Source organism: Dreissena polymorpha, chromosome 5 (genome assembly GCF_020536995.1).
Source record: "Dreissena polymorpha isolate Duluth1 chromosome 5, UMN_Dpol_1.0, whole genome shotgun sequence".
Lineage (NCBI taxonomy): Eukaryota > Metazoa > Mollusca > Bivalvia > Myida > Dreissenidae > Dreissena > Dreissena polymorpha.
In genome coordinates, this window is record NC_068359.1 from 45997573 (window position 1) to 46025536 (window position 27964).

General features: G+C 35.2%; 1 protein-coding gene across 3 annotated transcripts in view; it reads left to right on the top strand.

The window, feature by feature from the left end:
• The first annotated feature begins 5736 nt into the window (after positions 1–5736).
• LOC127880495 (uncharacterized) overlaps positions 5737–27964 on the top strand; it is a 28107-nt gene continuing 5879 nt past the window's right edge. Inside the window, exons 1-15 of one of the 3 annotated variants that reach the window (XM_052427787.1) lie at positions 5737–5837; positions 12239–12350; positions 12525–12576; positions 12767–12851; positions 13653–13712; positions 15171–15226; positions 16085–16186; positions 16750–16963; positions 17483–17590; positions 18803–19075; positions 20389–20569; positions 21373–21575; positions 22736–22896; positions 24356–24551; positions 26420–27833. In XM_052427787.1, coding sequence (XP_052283747.1) covers positions 12242–12350; positions 12525–12576; positions 12767–12851; positions 13653–13712; positions 15171–15226; positions 16085–16186; positions 16750–16963; positions 17483–17590; positions 18803–19075; positions 20389–20569; positions 21373–21575; positions 22736–22896; positions 24356–24551; positions 26420–27833 — 3214 coding nt within the window. In that variant the 5' untranslated portion in view covers positions 5737–5837; positions 12239–12241. The remainder of the gene's footprint in view (positions 5838–12238; positions 12351–12524; positions 12577–12766; positions 12852–13652; positions 13713–15170; positions 15227–16084; positions 16187–16749; positions 16964–17482; positions 17591–18802; positions 19076–20388; positions 20570–21372; positions 21576–22735; positions 22897–24355; positions 24552–26419; positions 27834–27964) is intronic. The other 2 variants (XM_052427788.1, XM_052427790.1) reach the window with 2 other exon arrangements.

The window sequence follows — 27964 nt, forward strand, 5'->3', positions numbered from 1 at the left end:
TTGACCATCACCTTCATATAAGCTGCCTGGTTCTGACGTACAGCCAACCACCTAGTAAAAGTTAAGTAAAGAGTCTTTCTAACATTTGACCTTTTACCTAACATTACCTTGACATTGACAGTAACAGAAATTATTTAAAAGAGTACACACAAGTTTCCTGATGGAATGATCAACGAATAGCCTCCCCCACTCGAATCCTCACTCATAGAGATGAAAGAATGGTAAAACAACAGAACAAAAATTAAACTCTAAAGCAGACCCTGTAGAATAAGGGATATCAAAAAAAAGATTACTGGTAAGCACCACGTCTTTGTCAACAAAACTCATTATTTTAGTGAAATGTCTGAATAGTAGAGCGTGCAAAGCAGCATTAGGGACATATTACCCCTAAAACTGAATCTTTTTCAGTATTATTGTAGCATGTATCATTACCACTATCCCTTATTCTCATAGTACCGGCTCTCCTCATAGTATCGTGACTTTACCGAAAAAAAACTCAAGAAGTGCTGGAAATTATGTTTTTGTCAATTTTTAGAAGTTGTAATTTATTTGATGGTTATCGCTCACTATTACGACGATCATTCTCATGATTTCCAGTGTTCAGTGGAAAGTAGGTATGTTTATTTCAGGGTATTTCAATGATAATCAAATTACGTAGTTCACACAATTATGTTACGTTGTTGATGGTTAATTAGAAGCTTGCTCAGATATTGTATATGCCGCTTTTTTTAATAAAATGTAAAAATATTTTAAGAACAACATGCCCAAACCAAAAAAATCAACAATAAATTGTATGAAAATCGCGAACAAATCGTGAACAAATCGTACTTTTCCGATGTATTAGTATGATTACAATACGATTGATTAAATCAATCGTTAACAAATCGTGCACCATGAAGAAAGTCCCGCCCACGATTTATTACCGATTCATTATATAAATACGATTTGTTTACGATTGATATGAAATAGAAATTGTCATTAGTACCATTTATTGCCGATTCATTATACTTGACATTATAATACACTGATTTCAATACATTCATTAGAAACATATATTTTTATCAATACCATTCATTAACGATTCATTGTACTCAAATGATGCTCAATTCAAATATGTCTTGATGTTCTGAAAGATGAACAAGAGTGCTGTATCATCTTGGTTGGAATCAAAATAATATATGTCTCCCTATATTTTATCGCGGAATAAAATATGGGCAATAGTTTTGATGTGCAAATGAAATCACTTACTTGTAAGTGCATTCTACGCACTCATGATTTAAATTATATGCACAAATCTTGAAGGACATATTTATTTTTTCTTAAATAATGCATAAATTGACTAAATGCTAGCTGGTGTAATTTTTTTCATTGTCAAGCAGAAAAGCTGATGCGGACTTCCAGGCTAGGACAATAGATGCGGACTTCCAGGCTATGACAATAGTCTTATTTTGAAAGTAAATCTTTTTTTTTCAATCATTCAATGGACTCTTTTTAATTGCAGATGTCAATTAAAGTAAAACAAAAAACATTGCACTCAGCCATTTTAATACCGGTATCATACAGGTCTACAAATTTTTCTCGTACTTGTTTGGTTCAACAGAAAAACAAACTTTGTTGTCAACATCAACACATACACACATTTCAATAATGTCTGACGCATCTACAATACAATTCAATGTTGGACTTGGAAAACTATTGATAAAAAATTTCAAAATGGGACTTAAGATATTTTAAAAACAGAGTTCTGATTTCAGTTTCGAAATGGTTATTGTAGGAAACATTTGCCATACACAAGGTAAACAACATTAATATTCAATTCATACAATAGTTAGCCCATGAAAAAAAAGGCTGAAATGAGCTTGAAATGACACAAATTTAAGGCTGGAATGACTCTGAAAAAAAAAGGACTAATCCACAAATTCAGCTGCAAGTTTTCACTCCTTAAAATTTGGAGAAAAATAATTAATTAAGATAAATACTGTTCTGAATGAAATTTGTATATATTTTGGCTCAGGCTTATTTTTATGAGACCTTATAATTAAATCACTTTGTTATGATAATTTACCTTACAACATTTAAAGTACATGTAAATCTACTATGTATTTAAAATATCTATGAATTAAGGGTCGTAGAGCAAATTTGTTTAAGGGCTGTATGCAAGTTGAAAATTGTTGTGAAAATTTTATGCAGTACATTTATCCCTGTTTATCAGTAGTGTTTTGTTTAAAGACATTCCCATAGTTAATTGTAAACAAAGAATGCATGAGTAATATGGAGTAATATGATACTACAGCCTGATAAGACAAACTCTTGTGTGTCAGTTATATGAAAATAACAGCGCGGTGTTTGCAAGACCTGTTACTGGCTTGAAAATTTGAAATGCAGTTTCAAAGCAATGATTGGACTTTTTCAATTTGAAGTTTTAATAATATGATGAATTAATCTAATTTTGATGAACATTCTTAAATAATTAAGTAAAATGTGGAAGTCAACATTCAGTGTGTAAAAAAGGGCGATTCAGTGACGGAACTTTTTTAAATGCTCCGAACTACTAAACAGATTTGTTTCTTAGAATATTTACTTTGTATTGTTTTCTTATATTATGCTGTGTTTATTATAGTTATATTGTTTTAGAGTAATATCTGTTTTGGCAGGTGGTTTACCTATAACATTTAAAATGAATGCTCAAGCCAGTTTATAATATTTGCAGTAATTTCATATTATATAAAAGACATAATGCAGTAAAAGGTGTCTATATCTTATTGAATGTTTTTGCCATATAATCAAGATTTTTGTCATTTGTTAAATAGAAACCAAGTGTTTCAGATCCATCAGAGGTCCATGCAGATAAAGATTTTGTATTCCTTAAATTTAATTAGTGAATGTTTTAGTGAACCATTAACACGCATAACTGTTGATTTTTGGGTATTTAGTTTTAAGCCAGATATTTCACTAAAGTCTTGTATTGCGTTTATTAAAGCAGTGAATGAGTTAATTGTTCCATCAATGGAGTATGTTGTGTCATCTGCAAAAAATGTTTGTTTTATGACTGACTGTATCTGGAAAAAGATTGAAGGGTACATGTTGTTTTTGTTATTTTTAAAAAGTTTTTTAGCTTGTGTGACCACTTAATGTCCGTCAATCCATCAGCAGCTTAAGGAGCTATGTATGTAACCGGAGTAGTTCATAATACCACCCCCTCGGAATCTTTCGCATATTCTCCTGTCATTTCCGCCCGGAAATAAATTCCGCCTGGAAATTTCCATCCCAGTCTAATTTACGCCCGGAAATCTTTTCCGCCTCATTAGCATATTCCGCCCCAAAACCCCCTTTGTCAGCATGCAAAAATAATTTCCGCCCGGAAATCTTTTCCGCCTCATTAGCATATTTCGCCCCAAATTCCGCCCCATTTCCGCCCCGTTTCCGCCTCGTTTCCGCCTGGAAAACATTCTTTCTTGTAACCACTATATTCCGGGCGGAATCAACAATTTTCCAGGCGGAACTGTCAATAAAATTCCGTCTCGATTCCGGACGGATCATTTCGTACAGGCTAGTAATGATTGTTTTCTGTCGCATGTGCATTAATCAACAGATTATATTATTTACGGAATGATTATAATATTAAAAGATGTATATTTATATGCAATGTTAAAATTCAATTTGGTACCGATTTATTAGTCCGATTTGATACCGATTCATTAGACTTATTTGGTACCGATCCATTAGTCCGATTTGATACCGATTCATTAGACTGATTTTGTACCGATTTATAAGTCCGATTTGGTACCGATTCATTAGACCGATTTGTTACTGATTTGTTTACATGTTGATACCGATTTATTTACGATTTGTTAGCGATTTGGTACCAATTCAATAGACCCGATTTAATACCGATTCATTATTTAGTTGATTTTATCCCGATTTATTAGCACGATTTGTTTACGATTGATTGGCGATTCATTAGCTCATTTGCATGTGATTTCAATCGGTACCAAATCGTGAAGAAATCACTAATTTGTTTACGATTTGTTAGACCGATTCATTCACATCTTTTTTTTTTTGCTTGGGTGAGCACGAGTTTCATTTTTCTATTAAGATACTTTTTTTAGAACAAGCACATGCGCATAGTTACCAACCTTAGCACCAATCAGAAGGGCCGATATTATGAGAACAATTGTACATCATACAGATTACTACAGGGAGCTAATTAAGTCTAGCCAGTATTTTGTCAAAACAATGCCGATTTAAATGCAGTTTTCGTTGTTATGTCCAAGAGTACACATTTACCTATAGATTGATATGTAACACATGCGTGTTTAGTTTGTATTTGTTCTCTTCCAAAATTGTGAAATTATGTATTCATTAAGAGGGCCAATATACAACGTACAGATAGACATATGCAAATGCTTGTGCAGCTTACTCCTAACTACGTCTACGTGTAACTCTCGAGCAATCAATTCTGACCATAACTGGGAGGCGCTGTCAAGAAAACTGTGTTAAAAATAAGATATTAGTGCAGGTTAAAAGATGAAAGTTCAAAGTGTGCAAGATTAAAAACATAGTTAGGTGGCTAGGTTGTAGCTGTCACCAGCCTATCTTTGAATATATCTAGTCTGGGACTGGACTTGACCTGTCATGAGAGACTATTCCAATGCCTTAGGGTTCTGGGGAAGAAGGAGTTTTGGTTGTACTGGGTACGGGAATGAGGGATCAGAAAGTTCAAGTTACGGGTAGGGGTGAGGTGGTCATGGTCAACGTAAACAAGGTTATACTGAATTTTATAGAGTATTAAGATGAGTGAGGTTTGGAGTCTGCGGCTTTCTAGGGTGGGCCAACCGAGATCATTTAACATATGGGTTACGTTACTTTGGAAGTTATAGTTGTTACAAACATATCTAGCCGCAGCTCTTTGGACACTTTCTTTATTTCTGCCAAGGGTGCCAAATTACAGAGCAATATTCTAGTTGGGGTCTAACATATGTGAAGTAGGCTGTGGTTTTTATTTTCTTATTTTGAGTTTTGATGTTTCTCTGTATGAATCTTGGAGAGTTTTTTGCCTTGGAGGTCATCTTATTAATGTGATGGGTCAAATTTAAATCTTTTGAAATAGTTGCTCCAATGTACTTAGCAGTTTCGGTGGATTTTAGGGTTTAATCATGTAGTGTATATTGGAAGACGATGGATTCTTTTTACGGGTGATCCTTAGCATCTCACACTTGTCCGGGTTGAACTCCATAGCCCAGTCCCGCTCCCAGCATTCAAGTCTCTGTACGTCCTCTTGAAGTCGGTTTGCGTCTGTCTGTCCCAGAATTATTAGGTAGACTATTGTGTCATCCGCAAATAACCTTGTCTTACTTTTGACAGTTTCTGGCAGGTCATTGATGTATGCCAGAAACAGACAGGGTAAAACAACAAAACCCTGTGGGACACCGGATAACACGTGCAATTTATCGGAGATTTGACCTTCAACCGCAACCCTTTACCTGCGGTTGTTCAGGAATGACCTTATCCACGTAGAGACAAACTGTCTCAAGTCAATCCATATGCAGATTGTTCACACTATGTAAATGTAAAATTACAATAAAAAGAGCTTGTCAAAGCGACAGATGTCTAAAATACTTATGATGCAAATGGATTATATAGAGATTGATTCTAGCGGTAAAATGAATTCTTCGTTCGGTCAACAACTTAAAATTCTCGTAGTGTGTAACCTGTCCTTGCGATTATTATAATTCATATATTTTATGCGACTAATCGGAGTGAATGTTTTTTGCTTTAAAGTTTAACATGATCTTCGAATATAATTCTTTAGCTAATGTGTTCACAGCCATATACGAGTAAGATATATGATTGCATTATAAAATATGTTAATTTTAAATATATGTGCTGAAGTAACATTTATTTTGCAATTTATTATTTCCTTATTCAGTTAATGCTAACAATGTCGATTAACCTTGCCTTCTTTCCTATCTATTCTGTATTCACCCAACCCTATAATTTCGGCCACACCCTCATTTTGGTTATAATGTCATATTTGTAATAGCGGGCTCGAAGAGCAAGCCATAGGCTTGCTTGAGGCAAGCTATACGGTAACACGAGTATTTGACTGTACAGGTTGTTGTTTTGAAAAGTTTGGTATCAGCGCGCGCAATATCCGACTTGCTACTGGAAATTTTCTTAGTAAATAATCGGCGTCTCTTGATTGATCATTATGATAAAATAGATAAAAATGATCAAATTTACGACTTAAAAAATCTAAAATTTGTCTCTGTATTTATTGTGACTATATCTCGAATAATGCATCTGCTTATTTCCCTTTTATTTGAATCAATAAGCAAAATATTTGTTTATATTTAGAGGTAAGTATGACGTCACTTTGATTGTCATCGCACTGTTTATGAATGAAGACTTCGTCATTTGATGTTTATTGCTGTGGTGACGTCACGTGGAAAAGTGAAAAATGTTAGGTTAATATATTTCTCATTTATAATCATTAAATAGCAGAGAACTTATTAATGAAATCGTGTTAGAATCGAAATAATTGACGTGTAAGCGTTGCTTATTGCGGTGACTTTCACACTTATCTCTTGCACAGCATCAGCGCCACCTTTTACATAACCTTCGCTAATAACTAACGGTTCGTCCACAGGTGGAAGTAAAGTACCCTGGATAGTATATCGGCCCAGGAGCCCAATATATTCAAATAAATATATATAATCGGGTTTTATGAGAGAAAAATTTACTAAGAGCCATGAAAAAATCCCCACCCTCTGATATTGGAATCTTTGTTTGCTGCACAATTTGTTGAAAAGTTTAATGCATCAGGGCTTGCACTAAGAAATAAATTTTGGAAGTCCTGACTTCCTACCCTTTACTTATGGAAGTCCCAATCAGAAATGTTGAAAGTCCAAACAACTTAAATGGTGATGTTAAGGGAATGTCAACTGTGTAAATGATCACAAACTCTTCCCATCCATTTTGGGTAACTGTACATCTGCGAAAGTAACTAGATATATCATACAAGGGATAAATTTTGTTTTGCTTTATTCACAAGCAATTAAAATATTCAACAACAAAAAGTCATCAATGTCAATGAATCGCACAATGCGGTGTTTCAATTGCTTTGGTTTTTAACCAGGTTTTCCGAAGGAAAAAACTGGTTATTAGATTGGCGAAGGCGGGCTGGCGGGCGGGCGGAACAAGCTTGTCCGGGCCATAACTATGTCGTTCATTGTCGGATTTTAAAATCATTTGGCACATTTGTTCACCATCATTGGACGGTGTGTCGCGCGAAATAATTACGTCGATATCTCCAAGGTCAAGGTCACACTTTGAGTTCAAAGGTAAAAAATGGCCATAAATGAGCTTGTCCTGGCCATAACTATGTCATTCATTGTGAGATTTTAAAATCATTTGGCACATTTGTTCACCATCATGGGACGGTGTGTCGCACGAAAGAATCACGTCAATATCTCCAATGTCAAGGTCGCCACGACTAAAAATAGATTTTTTTTAAAAACAAACTTACAAAGGGGGTTAATTTTGTTTGTTCATTTCAAAAGTTCAGTTTCAGTTTTCTCCCTTTATCATATTTTTTTTTCACAATGAAAACCTGGTTTTGTGACAATTTTGTCCCTTGTTTTTTTGTTTTCTGATCAGATTCATTTTCATCAATTTCTAAGTTACGTTTCGCAGAGACAGGGTTCCCGCTGTCGATCGCCATTGGCGCCAATTGCGACAAAATAAAAAATCTGGCGACAAAATTTCGTAAATGGCGATTTTAAAAAAATCGGCATTTTTCTGCGTTCATATTTTCTTAAAATGACAAAAGACGCTGTGTTTACCAGCCGCTTTACGGCAGTCGTAATACTATAGATTTCCATGGTGTAAGCGATACAGCTGTAATCAATGGAGCGTGGTGCTGACTACCGCAAAGTGGCATGTTATGGTGATAATTGCGATTATCTGGGGTGTTGTTGCAAGTTATCTTAATTGGTCGGCAGTTTTATTGCTTCAGAGATAAGGCAATATTGAAATATACCGACTTTGCGCTTAAATGTGAAGTGTTTGTCACAGTGTTCGAAGCAGATTCAAGACCGTTAAATTGACAACAATGACAATCAAAAAGGTAAGTATCGATTGTTTTTAGAAAAATCGGTGTAATTATAGAAAATAGTAAAACATTTTACATCTATTGGTTCTATTTAAACGGTGACATATTGCTGTTTCACTCGTCAAAATGGCAAGTTCAGAGTGTAAAACGACTTTTAGAAAGTGAACATTAGATGCTGCTTATTTTGAGACTCATTCAAAATGCAAACGTTCCCACCGCTATTATTCACCAGCTAACAAACAAAAACCAAACAAAGACAGTTGTTTATCAGAATTTCATTTCCTTCAATATGATTTCCAACACACAATCTATGCTGTGTGAACTCTTTATATCCTCAACACTTATCAATTCATTCACTACCGGATGTACCTTAAAAAAAAAGGTAAACATAGTTTAGCACATGGAAATCAATTTGACATTTGATATACACAAATGCTTATTTTATTTGACTGTTGTGTTAAGGGCTCTATGTAGTAGATCATATGCTAGCACACATTTATATTATTTATATACTTCACATTCATTGATTAGTATTATATTAATATTATATTTCCCTTTTTGTATTTTCAGAATACCATAAAGCTTCTGAAGCACCAAAACTGTGGCAACATATTCAGGCTGCTAAGAAGGTGTCAATCAACAAGAGTTACAACTGATTGAATGTGCCTTTATTTAATTAACAATGTTAAATGTGTTGTTATTATTAATACTACTGTTATTAAATCAATTCCTTTAACATACTGTAAATGCTCAGTTTTTGTTTGTATTATAATAACATGATCTTCATTGCCCAAATGTAGCCCCAGTGTGGCGACAACTTTTTAAATTTGGCGAAAGTAAGTGGCGACAACTTTTGAAAGCCCAGAGGGAACCCTGAGAGACTACCCTAGGCCTTAAAAATAGGGAGAAGTGACCTCCTTTTTTCTGAAAGATTTTCTGAAGATCTAGTAAATCTACTACTGTTTATCCGAATACTATACATGTCCGAAATATGTGCACTTAATAATGCCTTACCTGTTTAACTTTAATAATCCAAATTGTCCTTGTTGTTATCTGGATTAACAAACCTTATCAAGTGTTTGTTAAATCCAGTTCATGCTTTCTCCATTAGTGAATGACACTTGCTTGTAATTTGAATCGCCAGCTTTGAATTGAACGCGGGTTGAATGTTACAATATGTCCGCCATTTGCAATGATGAAGGTCAGGACGTTGCAATTTAATTCTACTCGTATAATTTATATCTAATCGAGGAAATGTGTTTTCTCAAAATGATCGTGTATGGTCGAGTAGCCGTCGGGTAGCAGTCTAGCAAATCTGTACATCAAATCGAATAGAGGTCGAGTGGATCGTGCTGCCATCTAAAATAACTCTGGTAGAGGTAGAGTGGATTGGGTACAGATCGTGTAAAAGATGTCAATCCGATCGCCACACGATTGCTTCACGATCAACTCAATCTTCTACTCGACTAATACACGACCACTTCCCGAGCACTTCTCAATCCATTTCTTACTCGACCGCTACTAGATATTTTTTGACATATCAAAAAATGGAAGCCCGACCAATGCCGACCTACCGGACTGCCCCCAACCACTCATGCCGACCGAACCAGACCAGTACACGACCGCTTAATCAGCTTGATCGAGTTGATCTGATCAGCAGTGGGAACCCAGCTTCAAAATCATGTCAGTAACAGTCTCCTAGTATTGAGGAGTTTAATCCTGAACCTGTTCTTGCTGACTGGTTGGTATGTGTATATCATTAATTTAGTAAAAAAACAATTTTTGAACCGTACAATTAAATTTCATGTTTTAACTTACACGTATAGTTTATCTGTCAAGGAATAAATCTTGATACCAATTTCAAATATGTATCATACTTCTATTTAGGTATGCAGGCCATCGAGGCAGAAGATGGGAATTTTTGGCGGCAAACCAAATGTGGCGTCAGGTAGCAGTAGCACCTCAGCTTCAAGGGTTGTTTCAGATTCAGAAGACTCAGACATTTGGTCAGAAAAGTCGCCTTCTTGTTCTACACGTTCTACTTCTAGTATATAGGTAAGATTATTAGTTTGAAATTGAAATTTCATCTCCTTTATTACAGGTGTTTGTGTGGAAAATTTTAATCACCAGTGCTATAACGTTATTTTTTCCAGACGGCCTTTAAAAGCGTACCTGAATGTCAGACCTGGATGTCAGTGACACAGACACTGAAAATGATGAAATGGATATGTCTGAAGACATTTTGTTATTTTTTTTATCAGACATTTAATAACTGTGAATAAAAACCGAATCAAGTGTTTATTGTGTTTATCTTTGTTGTTCTACCTCTCTTCAATACAAAAAAATATTTAGTTGCAGAATAATTACTTCAAATTGTTAAGCTGGTCCATTACTGTAATTACTCTAAGTTTTCAGACACTTAAAATAATTATTTTTTTCGTGTCCGAAAATTTAGATACGAAAAATATTCAAAAAGTATGTGTGTCTGAAAATTTAGAGACATATATGTTATGTTTGTTTGTCAATTATTATATTGAAATAAAACCAATTAATAAATGTGATATAATTTTATTGTGTTGTACTCTCCTTTCTCGGCTTTAAATAAAGATTCAACTTCACTTATTTGCAATCTCTCGCCTGAAATGGTATATAGAAACATTATAAAAAACAACAACCATATTGCTTCCTGAATACTATATCATTTCTGTTGGTCGAAACTAATGTTTATTACCGGTATACATGGTAATCTACCCAATAATGTAATTGTAATGGTCCATGGCTCTTGGGGCATTCTATGCCAGGTTTTATGAACTTAATCTGGTTGTAAAACTCAATGATCGAAGAGTCCCTGATAAGCGAAAACATGGCAGAAATCTAGTAAAATAGCGCTGTAAAATATACTGTTCGAAAAATTGGAGTCATTAATTATGGATGAGAACCTGTACTTCCGAAAATATAGAGTTACGAAAAATAATTATTTTGGCTGAAAAAGGGTAGTCCGAAAACTTAGAGTGTCCGAAAACTTAGAGTAATTACGGTTTATTCAACACATTTTGGAAGAGTGAAGAGTAAGTAGAGGTTTTGACAAAACAAAAACGACTTTCACCTTAAAAAATAAAGATGAATTGAAATACACGATAAAACAACACAGTGTCAAATTTAAATGTTGTTGCATGTAGGTTGTGTACTGTACTGTTCATCTGTATCCTTGTGGTGTAGTTAATCTTTAAACACACATATAAAGGACACTTTCTTTCAATGGTATGCAAAGAATTGAACCTTTTCACAAAAGAAACGATTGAAATTAATTTTTTAATGAATTATTTGTTATTTAAACACATGTGTGTTTCAATCAGCCATGCAGCCAACTTGAAACATTGCATTATAATACAAGACGTGTTCTGGGAAAACTGGGCATAATGCACGTGCATAAAGTGTAGTCCCAGATTAGCCTGTGCAGTCTGCACAGGCTAATCATGGATGACACTTTCCGCTTTTATGACATTTTTCATTTAAATGAAGTCTCTTCTTAGCAAAAATCCAATTAAGGCGGAAAGTTTCGTCCCTGATTAGCCTGTGCGGACTGCACAGGCTAATCTGGAACGACACTTTATGCACATGCATTATGCCCAGTTTTCTTAGAACGAGACTCATATATTGGTGATCTTGCAGTTGAGTGTTTGCCATTCAGGAAGATTTCTTTTTAGGTAAAAACTACCTCGAACCAAAAATAGTTTGACAGTAACCTTTTTTTAAATATAACGAAACAAAAACAGGAGTATTTTTTTTTATTAACTTTAGGCATGCAATTTGTAAGCATGACCAAGTCTGCTGTCATCTACCATGTCTGTTTTCCTGTTATTTTCTTATTAAGACTTAACTTCAGGGCTGGTAATTAATGGTAGTCACATTTTATGGGACAACCGAAACATATGTCTAAAAAATATAATCTGGAACCTCTTTCTGTTTTACTGATGATAGATTTATTGTACAATAAAAAAGCATATTCTAAACATGATGAAGATGTAAATGTTAACACCACAGCAATTTTAATATATTGTCAATGATCGTTTTTTAGAATCATATTCCTGTACATGTTCTTACAATATATTTTGATATTTTCAGATCATGAGTTGTTTTGGAGGACGTATGAAAGAGTATGACAGAGTGTCATTGGATAGATTTGATAGCAAAAATTTGCAGTCAACAGTTTACCTTTTGTCTCATTTACATGAGGGTAAATATGTACATGTACAGAGGAAAATCTTTTTGTAATCTGTAGTTACACTATTTATATACTAGTCATATATAAATGTATTAAATCTTTTAATTGAAAATTTATGGGGAAAAAAAAATGTAATTTTTATTTTTTTTTAATCTTTCATTTTTTAACTCAAATTTTTATTTGTAGATCACACAGTTGGATTGGGGGAGCCATTATTCTTTCGTCGACTAAAATCTAAGTAAGAGTTTGTGGAATTTTCTTAAATTTTTAATATAAAACAACAATTTTTAAAACCCAAAACAAGCAATTGTTCCATTTTAATGGTTACTTATGTTTGAATTATAATAATGTATTGTTACTTTCTCATCACATACAAATTAGAAATATGTTTCTTTAGCAGTTGTGGTATTTTGGTGTGTTCATTTCAGCACTGGAGTGTTTTTGTATTGTTCTGAAGTAACAGAAGCCCTGCTGCTAGCAAGTCGAAAGTATTGCCATCTGAAGCCATACATTGTAAGCTCAGCTTGATGTTACACATAACAGATAATAATTGAGTGGCGCTCTGGGAAAACAGGGCTTAATGCATGTGCATGAAGTGTCGTCCCAGATAAGCCTCTGCATTTAATACAGGCTTATCAGGAAATTTAATGTGCTGTAATTGAGTTTCTCACTAATAAGAGACTCCCTTTTACACAATAAACACAATCAAAAGGCAAAGTGATCACTTTCATATGCATTTAGCCCACTCTTCCCAGAATGATACTCAATTTTATAATACATAAGGAGTTTGTCTTATTAAAAATGTTATGACAAATTCATATTATGATACAATGTTACAAAAAAGAATTAATGCTTTACACTAACATTACTTTTATTTAGTATAGTATTTATTTTGGTAGTATCATTCACATGCCTTTCATTTGACCTTTGCCTAAATGAGCCGCATGGTTGGAAAATGGCCTTTAGGACAAATCAGAACAGTGTAGCTCAATATATGCTTCTGTCATAATGTTGGCTATTGAGACCAAGAAACCTTGCATGAATTTGTAGCAAACAGAGAAGCTCTTGACTAGACTGCACAAATATGCAGGCTGGTCTGGAGCTTTGCTGGCTGCAAATAGCATAGTACCTATTTTCGCACAATGCTTCTCAATCGTACCACACTAATAAGTATTTTTCCATGTTTCTTTTATATCATAAATCTAATAATCGACATTAATTATATATTTCCTAAAAACATTTGTCTACTCCACAATATATTACATAAAATTGTAAATTTAATTTAATTTAAGTTGGAAATTTTTAACTTTTCAGAAATGTCTGCCAATCAACACACCAACAACAATAGAAATACCAGAACCACTATATGACCATGTGAGTAAGGTATTCTGTGCATTAGTTGTGTAAACCATGTGCAGCATTGTGTATATTTCAGTTGACCCATTAGTTAATATGCAAAGTGCACATCAAAATGAATGCTCATTCTGGAGTTCAGTGAGTCTTAATAAACGTTTTTCAAAATCATTTAAGTCAGGAAAATGTTTTTTGTCTCAATCTACCAATTGAAGAAAAAAGAATCGATTATAAAACTTGTTTATGTTGCAATTGTAATATTTCAGCATATCACAGTTTCTGTATTGTTTTTTGTGTTTATAATTTTTAATGTAAAGGTATTGGACACAAATAATAACCGTCATTATTAATGGACCCCATATATGTGAAGTTTCATTGAGATTTGATTAAATGTGAATGAACAAAGACATCTGAAAAAGCTTATTGAGCCTTTTTAGCCCAATTTAGAAGGAAGTTCTCATGATGACCTACAATGTATTGCGGTCACTCTGTCTGGCATCTGTTCTCTCCTGTTCTATGTTATCAGTTATCAAAATTTAGCGAGTCTTAATAAACGTTTTTCAAAATCATTAAAGTCAGGAAAATGTTTTTTGTCTCAATCTACCAATTGAAGAAAAAAGAATCGATTATAAAACTTGTTTATGTTGCAATTGTAATATTTCAGCATATCACAGTTTCTGTATTGTTTTTTGTGTTTATAATTTTTAATGTAAAGGTATTGGACACAAATAATAACCGTCATTATTAATGGACCCCATATATGTGAAGTTTCATGGAGATTTGATTAAATGTGAATGAACAAAGACATCTGAAAAAGCTTATTGAGCCTTTTTAGCCCAATTTAGAAGGAAGTTCTCATGATGACCTACAATGTATTGCGGTCACTCTGTCTGGCATCTGTTCTCTCCTGTTCTATGTTATCAGTTATCAAAATTTAGCGAGTCTTAATAAACGTTTTTCAAAATCATTAAAGTCAGGAAAATGTTTTTTGTCTCAATCTACCAATTGAAGAAAAAAGAATCGATTATAAAACATGTTTATGTTGCAATTGTAATATTTCAGCATATCACAGTTTCTGTATTGTTTTTTGTGTTTATAATTTTTAATGTAAAGGTATTGGACACAAATAATAACCGTCATTATTAATGGACCCCATATATGTGAAGTTTCATTGAGATTTGATTAAATGTGAATGAACAAAGACATCTGAAAAAGCTTATTGAGCCTTTTTAGCCCAATTTAGAAGGAAGTTCTCATGATGACCTACAATGTATTGCGGTCACTCTGTCTGGCATCTGTTCTCTCCTGTTCTATGTTATCAGTTATCAAAATTTAGCTCTTCATTACTCTAGAGTCTACATATTTTTATCCAATCTTGATGAAACTTGTTCAGAATGTTTTTCTTGACATTATGTAGACCCAAGTCCCAATCTGGGTCAGATGTGTATTAATTATTTTTATTTATTGTTAATATTCCAGAATGAATGCATCACAGTCACCCTGCTTCCTGCCTTTCACTGTCCAGGAAGTGTCATGTGAGTGCCTAACTGGGGATGTTTGTTTTGGAATTTGTTGGAATTTGCAAATATTATGTTACGTTATTGTTTTTTAATTTGTTTTTTTGCAAATATTATATTAAGATATTGTTTTTTAATTTGTTCTTTTTCAATAATTATATAGATTCATTGTTTGTATGTAGAATGATTTTGAATTATTTTTTGTAATGAAGGTTATTTTGTCTGCTAATGGCTTGTACCAATTTTCACGAAAAAAGTAGTTGTTTACATTCTTAGAATTAATAATAAAGGGACCCTTTCACAGATTTTGGCATGTAATGAAGTTTGTTGTTAAATGCTTTATATTGATTTATGAAAACATTGGATAAAAAAAGCTCCAGTAAAAACAAAAATAAAATTAAAGAAAGAAAAAAAGTAACCCTCCACTGGGCTGGAATCACTGAACCCTAGAGAAATAGTTTATGGATTAGACCACTCGGCCATTTTATACATTATTTTTATACTTTATATATAAAGCAATCCTTGTAGTGACACAAAATATAACGACAACAACAGAACTCTCCAAATTATTCAATCGTTTCAGGTTTTTATATCGTCAAAAGATGAATATAGTGGATATTTAAGGGGGTGGTAAATGTTCAGTATTACTGTTTCCTCACAAATATCATAACTATAACGAAAATTTGCGAATCTGAAACATTTTTGTTTAATTTTGTCAATTTTCCAAAACGTGAAAAGGTCCCTTTAAGGCATCTTAGTAGACTTCTATAAGAATGTATGCTTCTTCAATGTATTAATAAAGAACTATTCTGCTAGAATGAGGTTGACACTGCAATTATACACATCAACATCACCATGCTTTGTCTTCTCTGACAGGTTTCTGTTGGAAGGCAAGGAAGGTACTGTGCTGTACACGGGAGATTTTCGCTGGGAGCATTTTGATATTGAGCAAATGGTCCATCTTCGTTCTGGAGAAGGGTAGACTATTGTTTCTCATTGTTTGCATTGGTATTTTCTCTTATATATTTGAAATTTCGGTTTCAATAACAATTTGTGCCTTTTCTGAAGGAGCAAGTTTATCACCTCTTTGTGACTGTGACTGAACATAATTGTAGAAGATTATGAAGATAAAGCCCTTTTTAGCCCTTTCTCTCATAAGAAGCAAAGTGAGAATTGCTATGTGCAAACAGCATAAAACCAGAACAGCCTGCGAGTAACTTGCAGTCTGTTCAGGTTTATGCTGTTTGCTACTCATCAGTATCTAAGGGTTGGAAATGAAGCCTTTAAAACTTGAATCTAGTAAAAATGGCCTTTAAGTGGTTAAACATTTTAAATATCTATGTCAAACTGTCAAGCTTATATGTTCCATGTTACATTGTGAGGTAGTTTCAAGAAACATTTATGACTGAAAATAATAGTTGCAAAGCAGTGAAAAGGCCATCAATTTTTTATTATGGGGGATGTTTAAGGTTAAAATTGAAAAAAAAATGGATTGAATTTGCTGACATGCCTTGTAACATCAGTTAGAACTTCTCTTGCAGAGTCAAGAAAATTAAAAGCCTATACGTAGATACGACCTTTCTATCCCCGACCTCACTGCACATTCCCAGTCGGGCTCAGTGTATTGATGCAGTGACCGAGGCGGTGCGAGAGTGGACCTCCAAGAGTCCAAGCCATGTGGTGTACATGAACCTGCGCGCACAGTACGGACATGAGCCCCTGCTCACTAATGTGGCTACCAGGCTGAATAGGAAGGTACGGAGATATGAGTGGCAACATTCTGGAAAAACTGGGTTTAATGCATGTGCGTAAAGTGCAGTCAGCGCATGCTAATCTCTTTTGTAGTATTTTTTCGTTTAAAAGAAGCCTCTTTTTAGCAAAATCTAGTGTACGTGGAAAGTGTTGTCCCTGATTGGCTTATCTGTTACAACACATAACATATATGCCTAAAGCACAGTTTTTTCAGAACAAGGTTAAGTGGTTTTTCTTTTATCTGCAGTTGAATTGTTTAGTAAAAAAAGTCACATGAAAGAATTGCATATTAGGAGGGTTATCAATAAAATGAGTCCAAAAGTAATTGGCCCCTAAAATTTGAGCTGGCCTGTTAGATATTTTGTCTTAAAGAAAACTTCTAAAAGAACAAGTTAGGGCTTGTCGGTTATGATATATCACTGTATTAATAACATATTTTTGTGTAATACCCTGAAAATACTTACATGATGAATTCATAGTTAATAGGTTATATGATATGGTGTTTTTCCCCCTTGTGTATAGGTGCATGTGAGGCAGCAGAAGTTTGACGTGTATAACACCATTCAGGAAACGGACGGGCATTTCACAGCTGACGGACGCAGCACACAGTTACATGCCTGTGACAAATATGTAAGTGTTCCGGCCAATTGTATAAATCTGGATAACTCTTAGCCGGCAGATAACTTTTGGTTATCTTCAATTTTATGATAAGATAACCAAAAGTTATCCGCTGGATAAGAGTTATCCAGATTTATACAATTGGCTACTGGGCTTCATGTAGAGCGTGACACACACAAAAATACTGAAGCACAAAATGGCTGAATTGATCTCCCCCCAACCCCACCACCCCCGACCCCCGCCACGTAATAAATCTTGCAAATTGTATGATAAGAAGGTCGCCATGGTGTAATGGATATGGTTGCAGCCTAGCGACCGGGCTTGTCACAGGTTCGATCCCCACTGTGGTGGGAGTTATCTTTAGATCTCCGCCAAAGACACCAAGTACTGGTTCAAGACCCAGGAAATGCACTCTAGAGCGTTCTAATAAGCCTGAGGCTTTCAATGTAATTGAGCTAAAATAAATAGGTTTAAACTAAATAGTATGATGGTTGCTAGGTAGATAAAGGTATACTGAAATGTTTAATCTATTTATTTTAGCTTGATTGCCTCAAAAGTCTTAGGCTTAGTAAGATACTCCAGTAAGTTTACTGGGTTGAACCATTACTTGCTATTGTGTGTGGGAAATCTTGAGAGTATTCACAGATAAGGATCAAACCTAGGAACTCATGATTGCCGGTTGGACACCATATACACAATGCCATGATGACACCAGTTATTGCCTTTTGATTAGTAATATGGATTGTCTAATGAATTTAATGTTTCTGTGTACAGTACCTAATGCTCCAAATTGGATGACACCTTGAATGCAGTTTCTCAACATGGTGGGCATATGTGTATTGTCATCTCGTTCAGCTCCATTGCATTTTCAGGGAGTTATGTCACTTGAATAAAAAATTATTCGAACCAATTTTCCCATACATTGACAAATGGCAGCATAAAGGAGCATGGATCAGTTTCACTGATATTTTTGTAGATTTTTGACTGTTTTGTTTTTGTTTTTAAGCATACATGTATTGGGTAGTGCCCATTACAAGGTTTTAAATTCATGGTAAGCATATCTGCCTTCCACCATCTATTCACAGTGCACAGTGGGGGAACATGTCAAACTTCCAGCATATATGTATATTCACAGTGCACAGTAGGTGAACATACCAACCATACTCCATCTATTAATATTGCATAGTGGGTGATCATATCGAACCTTCCACCATCTATTCACAGTGCACATTGGGAGACGATGAGGACTGCGTAGAATTCTGTAAAGACCAGCACGACGCAGACAAGGTTCTAGTGATTCTACCCACGACGATGTACTTCACGCAGTTCAAGAATGTCTCTCTTGACATGATCGTGAAAAAGATGGGAGACAACTTCTACCGCGCTTGCTACTCGTTCCACTCCTCGTACACAGAGGTGGCAGAGTTACTAGCGTATCTGAAGCCAGATGCTGCCTATGCTAATGTGAAAGCCCCAAGTGATTTGTCGTTGGCAGAGGTCATTATTGACAGCAATTTGTTTTCCTCCTGTATTGAGTACCCAAAGAAAGCACTTTCCCAATTGAGAAAAAAGTACAACATTCCCCTTTGCTGTCTGAAAAATTCCCCAAATTAAGGAAAGTTGCATCAATTTTTTTTTTCAAAAATGCATTATCTGCAGGTGAACAAATTTAATGAGCACTGAATATGACAATTTGATAAAAAGGCATGTAAACGAAAACTAAGATGGGTTTGTGGAATTGAGTACCAAGCAATTGAGTCGCGTTCTGAGAAAACTGGGCATAATGCATGTGCGTAAAGTGTCATCCCAGATTAACCTGTGCAGTCGGCACAGGCTAATTAGGGACGACACTTTCGGCCTAAATTCGATTTTTGCTAAGAAGAGACTTCATTTAAACGTAAAAATGTCATAAAAGCGGAAAGTGCTGTCCCTGATTAGCCTGTGAGGATTGCACAGGCTTATCTGGGACAACACTTTACGCACATGCATAATGCCCAGTTTTTTCAGAACACGACTCAATTAAAAAGGCTCATAATTCCAAATCTGAAGATTTCAGGGTGCAAATTTTAGGTGTTTTCACGCTCATTTTGCCTGTTTTCGGAGAGAATCCAAGGTATTGTCATAGCCAGCTCGCTGTCCACCGTCGTCGTGCTAAAACCTTAACATTTTGTTATCCTTTTGAACATTGGCTCTAAAATCAAAGTTCTTCCACCTACAACTTTGAAACTTCATATGTACATGCACCTTGATGAGTTCTACATGCCACACCCATTTTTGGTCACTAGGTCAAAGGTCAAGGTCACTGTGACCTAATATTCTTCTGACAAGCTTTCATTTATTCAAACTTGCACCCGCAGCTGAGCGTTGGCGCCTGCTATGCGGTGCTTTTGTTCCTTAATGGTCTGGTACTGGTAATTGGGCAAAAAAAATGGTTGATTGAGATAGTTGGACATTTTACTTTCACTACTTCTTGATTGTCTGGCACTGGGATTCTGCTTATATATACAGTCAGAAATTTAATTACATAAATAGCATCTTAATTTTATCTTCACTATCAACTTCGTGTTTAAAATTACATGTATTCCCTTGACAAAAAAGAATAAGCAAGATACTGTTTTAAAATCACTGAATACAAGAGTTAAAAGAATATCTCTGAAGAATTCTGAATGATATGATCCTTGACCTGTTCACACATTCAATGATAAACAGTTTATATCATTGTTTCCTGAAAATAACATTTGTTAACAATCTCAAGACCTTAAAACTATGCCCATATGTTACAGTACTACTAGTCACCTTCTCCATTTCAGACTCAAGCAAGGCTGAATGCATTACTGGAGTCCTGCTGCAAACCATCTAAAGGGAGCGATGTTGGATGGCAGAACATTTATAGCCGGGAACCAGGAGGTGGGGACAATGAGGGCCAGGAAGTGGGAACCAGGGCACTGGGCACGCTCAGAACACGAGCAACTCAGAAGAGAAAACCTAGAGGTTTGAACTTTGAGTAGTATTTTGTTTTGCAAATGTTGTCACATGTTTAAATGAATGATAAACTTTATAATTATGTGCTCATTTCAATCAATACGATTTGTTTGTATGCATATTATAAAAATAAAGCTGGCACATGTTATAATTGCTTATTAACTTCATTTAATGCTTGTAGAATGTGGGTAAAAATGTGGATTCGTTCATGGTTTTAAAAAAATGAGTATTTACCAAAAGTGCACTAAGTCTATTAATCAAATAAATCATAAATTCTTTTTGATTAGCATTTTAAATAAGAGTTGGTATAGCTTTACATTATTTTATAGTCGTTAACTCATGTTGATTTTTGTTTGTTTACCTTTTTTTATTGGCCAAGGCACTTCAATAAAAAGAATTTATTTACCACCCAATTCTTAGAATATTATTAAAATAGTTTTTTAAATAAAAGTACTTAGAAGTCGAGTCTAGCATGGTAGTTAACACCTTTCATTGCATAATTCTTTCTTTAGAACAATATGTTAAGGATATAAGCACTATTTTTAGCCTGCAAAATCTGGCCTCGTGTTCACAAAACATTTGTGCAATCGAAAATTGATTTTGACTGACATTGATTTTCATTTTTGCCTATCAACTACAATGGAAATCTATTTTCAATGACAAGCAAAATTAATTTTCGATTGCAAAAATTGTTTTGTGAACACAGGACCTGAGGTATTTTTCTTGGTTCTAAGACTATTCTTTATTCTTAAGTCTATTAATAGTTTGTTGAATAGGGGCCCTGCTGTTTACTGAAATACCTGATTTTACAGTGTCTACAAGTGATGTCGAGAGCTTAGACTTCGGGTCCCCGGCCAAGCAACAGAAAACTGCCGCCAGCTCCTCGCAGGGGAGCCCGTCTAGTACTAGACAGACCAGGGGTCGGGGGCGGGGCCGATCCCAGGCTAGCACACCGCCTGCGGTCGCGACCAGACGCAGCACGCGCCAATCAGCGAAGACCATTGGTCAGGAGGAGGTGTGTATGAGCCCACATGTTTTGTTTTGTAAAGGCCTAGTTTAACCCTTTCCCACATAGATACGTTTTTTGATGCCTTTGTAGTCCAATAGAAAGTCAAATTTAATTAAATAACTTTCTTTCTAAATTCAAGTTTTAAAAGCTACATTTCCATCCCTTAGATACTGATGAGCAGCAAACAGCATAAAACCTGAACAGACTGCGAGTTTCTTGCAGGCTGTTCTGGTTTTATGCTGTTTTTGCATAGCCATTTTCACTTTGCTTCTGAAAGGGTTAAGGATGTCTGGCCCCTCCATGGAGTAACCCACTCAATGTAATGTACTCCCCAATGTAATGTACTCCCCTGTAGTCTCTGGATGTATCTTAATAGAAATATCAAGTCTTTTTTTCACCACTGTTATAGGCTAGAAATTATGGATTATACCTTAAATTCACCTTATTTTGGATGAATGTGTGACTAATAAAATCAGAAGAATTATTAATAGAAATACATAAAATTACAGTCAAGTTAACAAAAACAAATCAGTAAAGTTGTAATAACAATGTTAATAGTCTTTACTTCCAAGATATATAAAAGGTTAACGATCAATTGGGAATTTTGGGGATGGAGTTTTGAAAGAAATTATAATTTTTAGCGATTGGAATGTTACCCAATAATGGCTATAAGATCAGCTTAATTTAAGTCCTGATATTTGATCATTACACGTTGTATGTATAACGTATTTTGGCTGTCATATAAAGGGTTTTCTGCTATATTTCCATTGCATCTATGTATTGATCACATAAAGATAGTTGCACTGTAACGGCACAGTTATGTAACACACGAGATATGGGAGTTGGGGAGATATGCAAAAAGTACAAAATTTTGAATTAAACCTCGGAAGTTTAATTGAGCTTCATTGTGGGAAAAATTGGCTTAATGTGTAAAGTGCCATCCCAGATTAGCTGTTGCAGTGCACACGTGCGAATCAGGGACGACACTTTCCGCCTAAACTGGATTTTCACTTTAGGAGAGACTTACTATATAAAAAATTCCATAACAGCAGAAAGTGTCGTCTCTGATAAGCCAGTGCGGACTGCACACGCAAATGTGGGACAACACTTTAGGCACTTGCTTTTAGCTCAGTTTTCCTAGAATGCAGCGCAACTGTTATACTCAGACACAGGTAACACCAACTAAAGAAGTGAAGGCGAGGTCAGTAACGCCGGTGTCCAGGCAAGACTCCAGTGAGCCACACTCGTCCTTCGATGGTAGCCCCCAAAGCGACAGCGAGCTGGATCTGGTGTCCAGCCAGACAAGTGGTGACAGTTCACAGACTAGGTAAGTAATGGTGCATAAGACAGGTAGAGTTTTCAGCTTGATTGATGTAAACATGTTATATAAACATGTGAAGCAGAAGCAATTGTTATTAGCCTAACAGTGACTGGAAAATTGTTCAATATGATTTTAAATAATCTTTGCATTTAAAGTACCTGTTTTCAGAATGTGCAAGTTATCTGGTAAGAAGAAAACAGTTTTCATCAAATTATGTCATGTAGACACCTGAGCACAACGTGCTGATGGTGAGCTTTTGTGAGCGCCTTTTGTCCGTCGTGCGTTGTCCGTCGTGTGTCGTGCACCGTCAACATTTGCCATGTTAACTCTATAGAGGCCACATTTATTATCCAATCTTCATGAAATTTGGTCAGAAGATTGGTCTCAATGATATCTTGGATGAGTTCGAAAATGGTTATGTTTGCTTGAAAAACATGGCTGCCAAGGGGTGGGGCATTTTTCCTTATATGGCTATAGTAAAATCTTGTTAACACTCTAGAGGCCACATTTATTGTCTGATCTTCATGAAACTTGATCAGAAGATTCATCTCAATAATATCTTGAACGAGTATGAAAATGATGCCTATTGGTTGAAAAACATGGACGCCAGGGGGCGGGGCATTTTTCCTTATATGGCTATAGTAAAACCTTGTTTTACACTCTAGAGGCCAAATTTATTGTCCAATCTTTATGAAACTTGGTCAGAAGATTTGTCCCAATTATATCTTGTATGAGTTCAAAAATGGTAACCTTTGCTTGAAAAACATGGCTGCCAAGGGTGGGGCATTTTTCCTTATATGGCTATAGTAAAATCATGTTTTACACTCTAGAGGCCACATTTATTGTCCAATCTTCATGAAACTTGGTCAAAAGATTCATCCCAATAATATCTTGGAAGAGTTCGAAAATGATGCCGGTTGGTTGAAAACATGGCCACCAGGGGGCGGGGCATTTTTCCTTATAGGCTATAGTCAAATCTTGTTAACACTCTAGAGGCCACATTTATTTTCCGATCTTCATGAAACTTGGTCAGAAGATTTGTCCCAATAATATCTTGTTATCTCAGGTGAGCGACTTTGGACCTTTCATGCCTTCTTGTTTATTTTTTTTCTTACATTTTTAACTTACAACAAAAAAATGACTGTGTAAAAGGGTTTCAAAGTCTGTTTGATTTACAAACAGAATACATGTACTGGCATTTCAAGAAAATCGATTCACATTTTATGATAACAATGTTCTATTTCGCTGTGGTGTAGTGGATATAGTTTCAGCTTAGAAAACGGGCGGTCATGGGTTTGATCCTCACTGTGGGAGCGTTCTTAAGACCTCCTTAAAAGACACAAAGTACTCCCAAGTACTGGGTCTACCAAGTAAAAAGACTTCAGGTCATTACAATAAGCCTTCTGTTTTTGATGCTTTTAAAAAGAAATAGGTTTAAAACTAAACTGAAACTAAACTTTTTCAGCAGCCATGAAGCACGCAGCTGGGCTGGCGGCAGTTTCCTAGCGGCTGTAAGCTCTTACAGCGATGATGATGATGAGCAGACAGGCAGAGTGTGTCTCCTTGACGACGATGAGCATTGTGACGACACATACCAGGATGTGAGCCAGGTGGAGGGTGTGGTTAGTGACGAGGAGGAGGGGCTGACTCTTGATGACATCGTGAGTGATCATTACAAAGTATTTGGGATATAGAATTGGCGTTTTCCTTCAGTCCGTCCGTCTGTCTGTCACAAACTTTTTAGGGCTTTATCTCAGAAACTGTACTGAAAAGTACCATGCACGAGAACCATAACACCTGACTGTATTAAAAAAGAGTTATTACCCTTTGTTGTTTTTGTTTTATGTAACTTTTCAGGGCTATACATGGTATCTCATAAGCTATGTAAGGTTTCAACATGAAACTTCAGTGGTGTTTAGATATCAACCAGAAGTGCCATACAAGAACCATAACCCTACACTTTCCTAAATCAGAGTTATTGCCCTAATTTGTTATTATATGATGTCAGTTTTCAGGGCTGTATCTAAGATACTATAAAATTATTTCAACATACCTCTTAATTAGTGTATGGTAGGGATGGGAATTGCATTCAAAATCGGTATTCTGATAACCGTATGCAGTATCCCAATACATGTATATAGAGAATATTTGTTGGATTTGGTGGAATATCACTTTTAATTCATGAGTGATCATAGAAAATGATATTTCATATTTTTTCTATGATCATGAGTGAATTAAAATCAATATTTCACCCAAATCCAATCAATTTTCTTTTTATTTTATGTTAACAAATGACTTTTTATTTTTTCCATTTCGGACAATATACTTCCGTGTTGGGTGCCCCCAAAATGTTATTACATGTATGTTCAAAAGAAGCTTATCAGAATGTTTTTACAAACATTCAATGCAGAGTAGTCGCCATTGGTAAAATTTCGGGGTCACAATGTGGAACCAAAGATATCTAAAAATAGTTCTGATAGAACAATGAAAATATTATTGATAATTTTCACTGTTTGAAACAGTGAAATATCAGTTTGAATTCACTGATATTTCTCTATAAACCATCGGAAAGCATAAAATAAAACCAGATATCAGTATACATGTACTTTTATAACTAAACCACAATAGGCTGCTACCAACATCACAACACTGTGAATTTGTTATTTAGCAATCTTAACAAACTAATAAACAATACACGTATTTATATGATTTCTTTATTAAAATTATTTCACGTATAAGAAAAATACTTAAGTCGCAAAATGTGTAAATTCTTTTTAAAAAAAACAATATTCAAACTGAGACAAACTAACAGTTACCATATATACATTCTATATACTTTTAACACAGGTTTAGAAATTCACCCAAATATCTCCCAGTGCTTGATTCAATTGATTGTTTATACAACAGTAATGAAAGACACAACTTTATTGTCCCCTACCGGTTTCACCGGGGGGGACTTATGGTTTGCGCTCTGTGTGTCCGTCACTCCATCAGTCTGTGAGTCTGTCACACTTTTCTGGATCCTGCGATAACTTTAAAAGTTCTTAATATTTTTTCATGAAACTTGAAACATGGATAGATGGCAATATGGACATTAAGCACGTCATTTCATTTTGTTTATCGGTCAAAATTCTGGTTGCTGGTGGAGCCGGTAGGGGGACATATATTGCTGGGAAATAGTCTTGTTTATACTGTGTTTTATTGCAGATAAATATGGATTGACCCTTTGACAAAAACTTTTAATATGATTGGACAGAGCACATGTTTTCACCTTGCAAGTGACTTGCCTTTTCCAACATGTATAACAAATACATAGGGAAATGATCAATGCTTATTCCTAAGATTTTTTTGCCAAAATCTGAATCCACATATGTACATGTATGTGTCCACAATTTTTTTTTTGACAAATCATAATCTTACATGCCAGCTAATATGAATGATTTTACAGTATGTCCCTCATAAAATTCAAGCAGCATTTACTAAAATCTTTAGTAAGCTTTTCACATAACTCTTTGATGTATTCCTTCAGATTGCCTCAAGCTCTGTTGAAAAACATGGAAGATCAAGTTCAAGTGATATGAAACTTCCTGCAGAAGAACAAACAAAGCCATTGGACAATAAGAAACCCTCCAAATCTGACGGTGGTGAAACGGTTGAAAATGACCTCGAAAAGGTTGAAGATGACCTTAAGAAGGTTGGGGATGACCATGAAAAAGTTGCAGATGATCTTGCAAAGGTTAATGATGACCTTGAAATGGTTGATGACCTTGACAAGGCTGAAGATGACCTTAAAAAGGTTGAAAATGACCTTAAAAAGGTTCCTGATGATCTTGACAAGGTTGATGACCTTCACAAGGTTGAAGATGACCTTAAAAAGGTTGGCCATGACTGTGAAAAGATTGAAGATGACCTTGAAAAGATGGATGATGACCTTGACAAAATTGAAGATGCCCTTGAAAAGGTTGATGATGATTTTGATAAGGTTGATGACCTTGACAATGTTGCAGATAACCTTGAAAAGATTGAAGATGACCTTGAAAATATACATGAGAACAATGAAATGCAGACAGACAATGAAATTTCGTTGAAAAAAGAAGAGGACATTGTCGTTATTGATATTGATTCAAATCAATCTTTAAAAAACGAAAACAGTTGTGACTTGTTTATAGAATCGCAACCTGCAGCTTTGGACCATGATATGGACTATTTCAAAATTCACCTCGACAAAAGAAGGGAAGCCAGTGGTGATGGAAATGCAATGGGAAATACAGTGTTAAAGGTGACTGAAACTCAAGAGACCATTACCATAATAGAATCGCAAGCAGCAGCTTTAGACAATGATATGAATTTTTCCAAAATTGACAGCAACAAAAGAAGTGAAGCCATTTGTGATGGAAAAGCAAAGGGAAATAAAGTGTTAAAGATGACTGAAACTCAAGAGACCATTACCATTATTGAATCACAACCAGCAGCTTTAGACAATGATATAAACCTTTCCAATGTTGACAGCGAGGAAAGAAGTGAAGCCATTGATGATGGAAATACAAAGGAAAATACAATAGTAAAGGTGACTGAAACTCAAGAGACTATTACCAATGCTAAACCAGAAAGCCCGAGAGTGGCTGGCAGGGAAGATGGAGTAAACAAACTAGCACAACAACCTGAACATAAAACTCATCGGCTTGAAGTTGAAATCAAAGAACCGAGAGATTCAAATGATGTTAAAAGGAAAAGAAAAGAAAGAAATATGGTTGACAACAAAGCAGTTACTAATAAAGAGAAGAATGTATCAAGGGACAAAAGTCATGATGCCTACGATCCAGCTTTTCCAACTCCGGATTCTCCCATAAGCGAGGAAATTGTAATCATTGATAGTGACACTGAGGAAGAGGATGAAACAATGGACACATCTGAAGATCAGTGTGAACCGAAATGTCCAGAAGGTAAAATTCACACTTCACAGGCTTTGTATGGTTTAATAAAATTAATAAGTAAAAAAATAATGATAATCACATGCAAGTTTAGCCTGACTGTTCAAGGCCAAGCTATATTAACCCTTTACCACTTAGATATG